Source organism: Parasteatoda tepidariorum, chromosome 10 (assembly GCF_043381705.1).
Source record: "Parasteatoda tepidariorum isolate YZ-2023 chromosome 10, CAS_Ptep_4.0, whole genome shotgun sequence".
Taxonomy (NCBI): Eukaryota; Metazoa; Arthropoda; class Arachnida; order Araneae; family Theridiidae; genus Parasteatoda; species Parasteatoda tepidariorum.
Window position 1 is genome coordinate 80,057,639 of NC_092213.1, and position 7,413 is coordinate 80,065,051.

Consider the following 7,413-nt stretch of genomic DNA (forward strand, 5'->3'; position numbering starts at 1 on the left):
ATATAAACTTTATCTTCTTTCTACTACTCGAACCCTATTTTCCGAATTGTGACTAATCAAACCCCTATTTTGTTAGTTAAAAATAAAAATTCGTCGGGAAAAAAAACAATGTTCAAATAAAGTACGTTTTTTGTGCAAATTTTTGTAGCATAAAATATCATCGGCATTAGTTAATTAGGCTATTTAAGGTTAGGTTCCAAATAAAGATTCAATCCTACTGAGTGAAAAGCAACTCATCCACATAAAAGTTATTAAGAAATAGTACCTTTTTTTAACACTCTAATTACTTTTTTCTATAAGGATTCTAAAAAAATAAATGACAGGCAGACTTCAAGGAACTCACTGTACACAAAAGCTGCATACTTAACTTAATTTATCTTATTTTTAAAACTTAATTCGCAGGTTAAAGGAATAAAACACTTTTTACTTAAAGCTTACGAATAAACTTAAGTGTAAAAACCTTTACTCATTAGTAAGTTCTAAGGACTAATATTTTAATGCAGTTATAGGTAAAGACGGCAGCTATGCTGTTCTTCGAGGGTCGACCTTCAGGATGACCTGCACACCAAAAGACGAGTCCAGAATGGAGGGATCAGTTGTATGGACAGACGAGGAAGGCAGGGAAATCATCAATGCCAGATTCACCAAGTTGGACAATGACGATTTGGAAGTGACCAACGCCTATGTCGGAGACAGTGGCACCTACAAATGCAAATACCGTTCTCTTGCAACACCAGAAGGTTTGAACAAAGTTTACGAACGCAAACTACTCGGTGAGTGGAAGAGCAGTGATAAAAATTCAACTCACCACACCTTTATTTAAAATATATAACACTGTCAATAAATTCATCAGATAATTAAGTACGAAATGAGATTTTTTTAGCAAGGGTGTAAGGAAGCTAGGAAAACCTGATAAATTTATGAATTATTATAATTGTTATTACAGTATATGAATTGGCTGGTCATAAGTTCATATCCAGTGCCGTTTTTGATGTGTCCAAACAAGATGAGAAAGCTGTGATCGACATGTTGAAAGATTTGCTCACCTATAAAGTGTGTACCCGAGATTTATGTGCGCCTGGTGTGGTCAGAACAACAAAATGTGAAGACAAAGTAAGAAATACCTACTATTTTTAAAACACAGTAATTAAATTATTACGGTTTATCGTTTATTAACTATCTTCTCTCAACAACACAACAATCTCGAAATTAGGTGTGTATATATATGCAATATATATATATACATAATATATATATATATACACAGTCAAACCCCGCTATAGTGAACACGGTTCATAGTGAACTCCTGGATATAGTAAACGAAATGTTTCGTCACGTTCCTTGCTATACACGTAGAATGCTATTTTTTGTGGATATAATGAACTTTTTTCTGTCTTCGACTAATTTTTTCTTCATTTTTTTGTAATAATTTTGAAATTTCTACTTCAAAATACATACATATACCGTTTTTTAAAACTATCTATAGAGGGGAATTTAGCGATAAGCATTTTTTCTTGTTTGCTTCTTTTATCTCACTTTCCCATCCCTAAACAAACCAAGCAGATGTTTCCAACCCAGGCAAATGATGCACCTGTAATGAGTCAGAGGGAATAAGTAATTATTCATTATTGGTCAAAGGGTTGGACACTAATATGTGTTGATAAGGCCCTCATTTCAACTCCTTTTTGATCTCAGTTCAGTTAAAAAAAATCCTGCAAACAAGTGTCTCAAATTTAACTATGGCGAGCAGCAAAGGTAAAACGTTCTTCATTGATAAAATGGGCATAATCAAAAAAATTAAAAATGGATGCAATCAAGCTGATATTTTCAGGGAATATAAACTATCCAAATCTGTAGTTTGTAACATATGGAAAAATAGGCAATTAATAATTTCTGCTCCTGAAAGAAATTTAGATGGCAGAAGAAAATTGAGAAAAGCAGATCACATGGATGTTGAAGAAGCATTACTGAAGTGGTTCAGCAATCGAAGAAACTGCAATCTTCCAGTATCTGGACAAATGCCGATGAATTTGCTAAGCGATTTTATAAGACTACTTTTATGTGCTCGAATGGCAGATTAGACAGGTTTAAAAAGCGGAATAACAGAAATTCAGGAAAAATTATCTGAAAGTCGGGAAGTATTTCCATGTCTGATATAGAGGATTGCTCATCAGCTAAAGTTTACAAAAAAAAAATTTTGTACGGAGACGAAGAGTAATGAAAAATAACACATTTTTTGCAACTACATAATATTTTTCAGTCATTTATTTGAATAATGTGTAGTAAAATTGAGGAATTTGGGAACCATTAGTTAAATTACCTGCGTAACGGATATAGTGAACTCCCGGTTATAGTGAATTTCGGTCCATTGAAGGTTCACTATAGCGGGGTTTGACTGTATATACATGCCGTCAAGTGGTGTAAGCAAGTTTAAATAAGCAAGTTTCAGGCACCAGGCTATGCGTAAATATTATTTATTGAGACATATTTCTAAAGAGCTAGCCTACAACTTACACAAAATCGTTGTGCTCCTCAATAAAATTCGGGAAAATCTTGCAAAATAGATCCCTTAAATGTTTCGTTTTAGGAAATAAGGGAAATCTTAGTAATTGTAATAGGTCCAGGGAAAAAAACCTTTCCCACGAAATAGTTAAAGGGATAATCGTTAAAATGTTAATTAATGCATACTTGAACGAAAAAAGGATTTAAAGATAGGGTGTGAATTTTAAAGTGTGAGATATGTATATGATATATAATATAATCCATAATATAATATATAATATGATATATAATATATATATATGNATAAAAATTAGTATATCCTCTAATTATAAAAATTTATTTCTTTTTAATTTTATAACCCATTACAGTGTAAAGAAAATGTAATTTCATTGATTGGTAATGCTGAATCATAATGTAGATTATGAAAAAATGACCAATGACAGATAACTGTTAAAAATTTTAATTTGAATACATTTTTTAAAAACATCCATTTTTTCTTCTTTTTTATTTGGCTTTTTGGTAGTAATGTCCTATTATTTCTATAAAACTTATATTTGTTCTTTCTTTGCTAATCATTTCATTTTTAGTATCATTCTTGACAGAATTTATATTCATTAAGATATCTATTTATGATAAAGATTATGTATTGTTTATTAATAATCATTATGTTTTTCATGTAATAATTTAAAAATTCTTATATTTCTTTACTTTGAAACTGAGAAACATATATTTTAAATGAGAGGGGAAAATATAAATCACATCTTAATGAAGTTGGTCGCAGCTTCTTCTATATAATTGAAAATTATTTTAGATAACTTTGAGTAAATACAATAGATAATTAAAATATTTGTATAACTTTGTGTAAATTAATTAATATAATTTTATGTCTTAAACTAACAGGTGTTTAAATGAGAAAGAAAAATTTGGGACATAGCTAAATGTACCACTGTTTTCTATTTATTAATTAGAAATGGCTTAGAATAATTTCGTATAAATAATTCTTATATGTGTAATTGTTTTGAGATACTTAATAGTCAAAAAATAAATATTACTATCTACGATAAAATACTGGATACTTTGCAATTTTCAAAATTATATATTCAATATCTTCCTCTATAGTTTTCAATTTCTTATTTAATATATTCATTTTGAAATTTCAGTCATCTTAAATTTGACTCAATGTTTTCCGCTATAGGTGAATGGAATTGTGTTATACAACCGGTGTCATTTAAATGTTTCGGCTACAATTAGAGGGATAATGACAAAAACATGCAAGTTTGTTATTCTGAGGTAAGTTTATTCTAAAACTTTATTAATTTTAATGCTTATTTATTTCATTTAAAACCTGCAAAATTGTTTACACCCTTTGATCTAACATATTAAATATTTATTAGTGGCAGAAAAGTTTGTATTTCAACATTCATAATAAGTTCAATTCGAATTATAAAATCGGCAGATAAATGGGTGTTAATAATAGCCAGATCAAGGCAAATAATATATATATATATATATATATATGTCAGGTGAAACATCAGTGTTCGGATTATCGGTTAAATGCACAGTGGGCAGTGGCATTGAACCTTAAACCTTAAAAAAATTGATGTGAGGGCATAGCGGGCAGTGGCACTCAACTAGACCTAACCTAGTATATATTTGAAACATTTACCAAAGCGACTATGTGATTGTTAACATTCACTGGTGGAAGATAACAACCACCAATTTCGGTCAGTCACAGTAACACACACAATATATATATATATACACACACAATTTTTTGCAATTACAATACCAGGAGCCGTGGTATTTCAGGGTATATTACGTTCGCCTTCTATTGAGGTGAACCGGGTTCAAATCCCAGCAATGTCTGGTCGATACGAATGCCGCACCCGGCTCGCACCGACTGCAGTGCTGACGTAAAATATCCTCTATGGTAGACGGATAAAGGGTTAGAATTCTCTTGTCGTCAGGTAAACCGTGGGAGATTTTCGTGATTTTCCACTACACGTAAAGCAAAAGCGGGTTAATCCCATCAAAAAGTCCACCACGATGTCAAATTGCTCCCTCTATTTGATCCAGGAGTTCCCTTGTCTTCTGGATTGTGTTCAAAATTACAAGGCTACGTAGTTGAACATTAGCAGTCGTGAACCCAAACACCCATACGTTTTTTTTTTATTTACTTGAAAAATAATTTTTGAATTTTTAATAATTCTGAGAAATTTCAATCTTACTAAAATTTTATCGTTTTGAAAAAAACTATCTAGTTATTTCCAGTAATTTTTTTTTCCGCTTAGGATATTTCAGAAAGTCCTCAGTTCATTCACTCACACAGTAAAGAGAGTTTACTTCTTTTAACCTGACTATAACCGATTACTTCTTAACCTAAATTATGTGTAACTTTTTTATTCAATAACCAATAACAACGATCGCTAATTAATATTTATGCAATATAATTTGTGCAACTTGCCTAAAATTAAATTTATTCTATAACAAAAAACATTATATGTATTATTATAACTATTTTAAATCAGCCATTTATTGTGCAATTTTTTTTCTTGTAATGCGAAGTTAAATATTTTTGGCATTAATATTGATTTTTAAAAATAAATTCATTTCGCTTATTACTTAAAATTAAATCGATTTTTAAGCGCATTTCTTTGGAAAGGAATGTGGAGGTGATATTTTTACCTACTCTAACAAATCGGACAGAAGCTTGAACTTTTAAGTTTATAAACAACCGAGTTTATGAATTCTGTGTATATAAGTACAAATGAGAAATGATAAAATGAATGAACGCATGTTGCATAAGAGAAAAATAGTGTCTTAGTGTTGACCCCACACTTACCTTTACTGTTACCTACATTTATGTAAACAAAGCCATTTAAAGTTTGTCTACGGTAGTCACAAAGTCTGAGGCCGTTTGCTGCTGTGGAAACAAGAATAGCGCATTTCAGAGAGGGTAGCTTCTCTTCAATCTAGGGTTAACACAATAGGCAGAAGAAAAAGATTTCCTTTTTCTCTCTGACCACAGCCAAAACCTGTCCTAATTAATGACCCCACACCCTTACTTGAAATAGTTATGCCTCGTTACCACAGTCATCACCACTGGTCCAGACAAATGGCTAGGGGAGTTCTTACTTCAGACAAACTATACCCACATTTATGTAAACAAAGCCGTTTACTGTTTCTTTTTTTTATATATATTTATAATTATTTATTTTTGTATTTTCTGAAATTAGCAGCAGATGGCACCACATATCATAAGTGGGTAAATCAAATTTTAAAAACGTTGTATTTCCTACTACTTTACAAAGAGTTTAGATGTTTGACTACCAAATTAGATATTCTCTTGACTCAATGGAATTTTTCTTGATATAGTCTTGTGAATTCTTCATCTCTTACGAAGCACTGAATCAAGTAGCAGACGATCAATGTGACGAAGAATGCATTCGAACAAAGATGCTAAATGGCCTCAAACAAGTATGATTTCTTTTTTTAAAAAGCAATTTTTTCCACAGAAAACAATGCTTAAAAACAGGGGAATGGAGAACCTTGTCTTGCTCAGATGGACGAAAATTACCACGTGACGGAAAGAACCAATTACGTACCACGCTCCTGATAAAGTTTGCCTGAAAACGGAGTAGAAGAAACAGCGCGGTGATGAAAGAACAAAGCGCCGGTGAAATCGATATTCTGGGCACATATCGAAATGCGTGTTCAAGAAAATAGATATTTTACTGTGAATGACTGAAACCGGTTGACTTAAACTGCTGAATGTTAACAATCACATCGTCGATTTGGTAAATGTCTATAGGTCTTAGTATAGAAATACATACTAGGTCTAGTTAAGTGCCACAGACCGGTATAACCTACATCAATGTTTTTTTTTAAGGTTCAGAGCCGCCGCCCCGCATACATTTGCCCGGTATGTCCTACATCAATGTTTTTTTTTATGGTTAAGTGCTATTGCCCAGCCCGGGAGCTATTAAATCACGCAAACAACCGTAAGTATGAGTTCGGGACATTTTAGCAGAAGTATTAAAACTTATTTTCATCTCTGTCACGAGATATGATTAAAAAACAAAAAAACTCACCCCAAATACTCTATTACGTGATGTATTACTTCTTCACTCCCCCCTCGAGCTTTATCTTAGATATCGTATTATGTGTTACTGTAAACCGAATCTGTGACCGAAATTGGTGGTTGTTTACTTCCACCGGTGGATGTTGACAATCACACAGTCACTTTGGTAAATGTCTGAAATATATACTAGGTCTTGTTAAGTGTCACTGCCCGGTATGCCCTACATCAATGTTTTTATTTAATGTCAAGTGCCACTGCCCAGCATGCATTTAACCGGTCTCCCGAAGACTGAAGTTTCTCCTAATCTATCTTCAGCAGATATTAAAATATCGAATAAATAAAATATCATCGAATAAATTAGTAATATCAAATCGGATGTAACAAATATTTCGGACATTCACCAAAGCGAGTATGTGATTATTGACATTCACTTGATTTCGGTCATTCTCGACTACAGACGCATCCCAAAAGGCGTGATTAAGAAAATGGACACAGTTTAAAATTCATGTTTAATGAAAATGAAAAAAGCCTAAAATGAGCCTTTTCCCAATTCAACCCAATTTTTACAATTAAACGAGAAATTTCATACTCTCTTTTTCTCATTTCTTTATGCACTATACATAATCATCACGGAGAGTATTCTGAGTCTAGGTGGTTAGGTATTTTACAGTTGTAACTTCTCTGGTTTTCTCCACTCATTCCCGAACAAGCATCACTGGCTGCGGTCAGTGTGCGGGTGGGTGACCACTTGGATCAGTCTGCGTAGGGACCGAGGGTGTGCGGTATTGGTCCTCGTTAAACTGTGCTACCGTAAAGTGCTCGACTTCGCG

The 7,413-nt window shown here is 32.6% G+C and overlaps 1 protein-coding gene across 2 annotated transcripts in view; it reads left to right on the forward strand.

The window, feature by feature from the left end:
* LOC107439359 (uncharacterized) overlaps positions 1-7,413 on the forward strand; it is a gene marked incomplete in the record, with an annotated part of 53,505 nt that overhangs the window by 40,080 nt on the left and 6,012 nt on the right. For both annotated transcript variants that reach the window (XM_071186798.1, XM_071186799.1), the window contains 3 exon segments: positions 504-773; positions 947-1,113; positions 5,878-5,979. In XM_071186798.1, the coding sequence (XP_071042899.1) occupies positions 504-773; positions 947-1,113; positions 5,878-5,979 (539 nt within the window).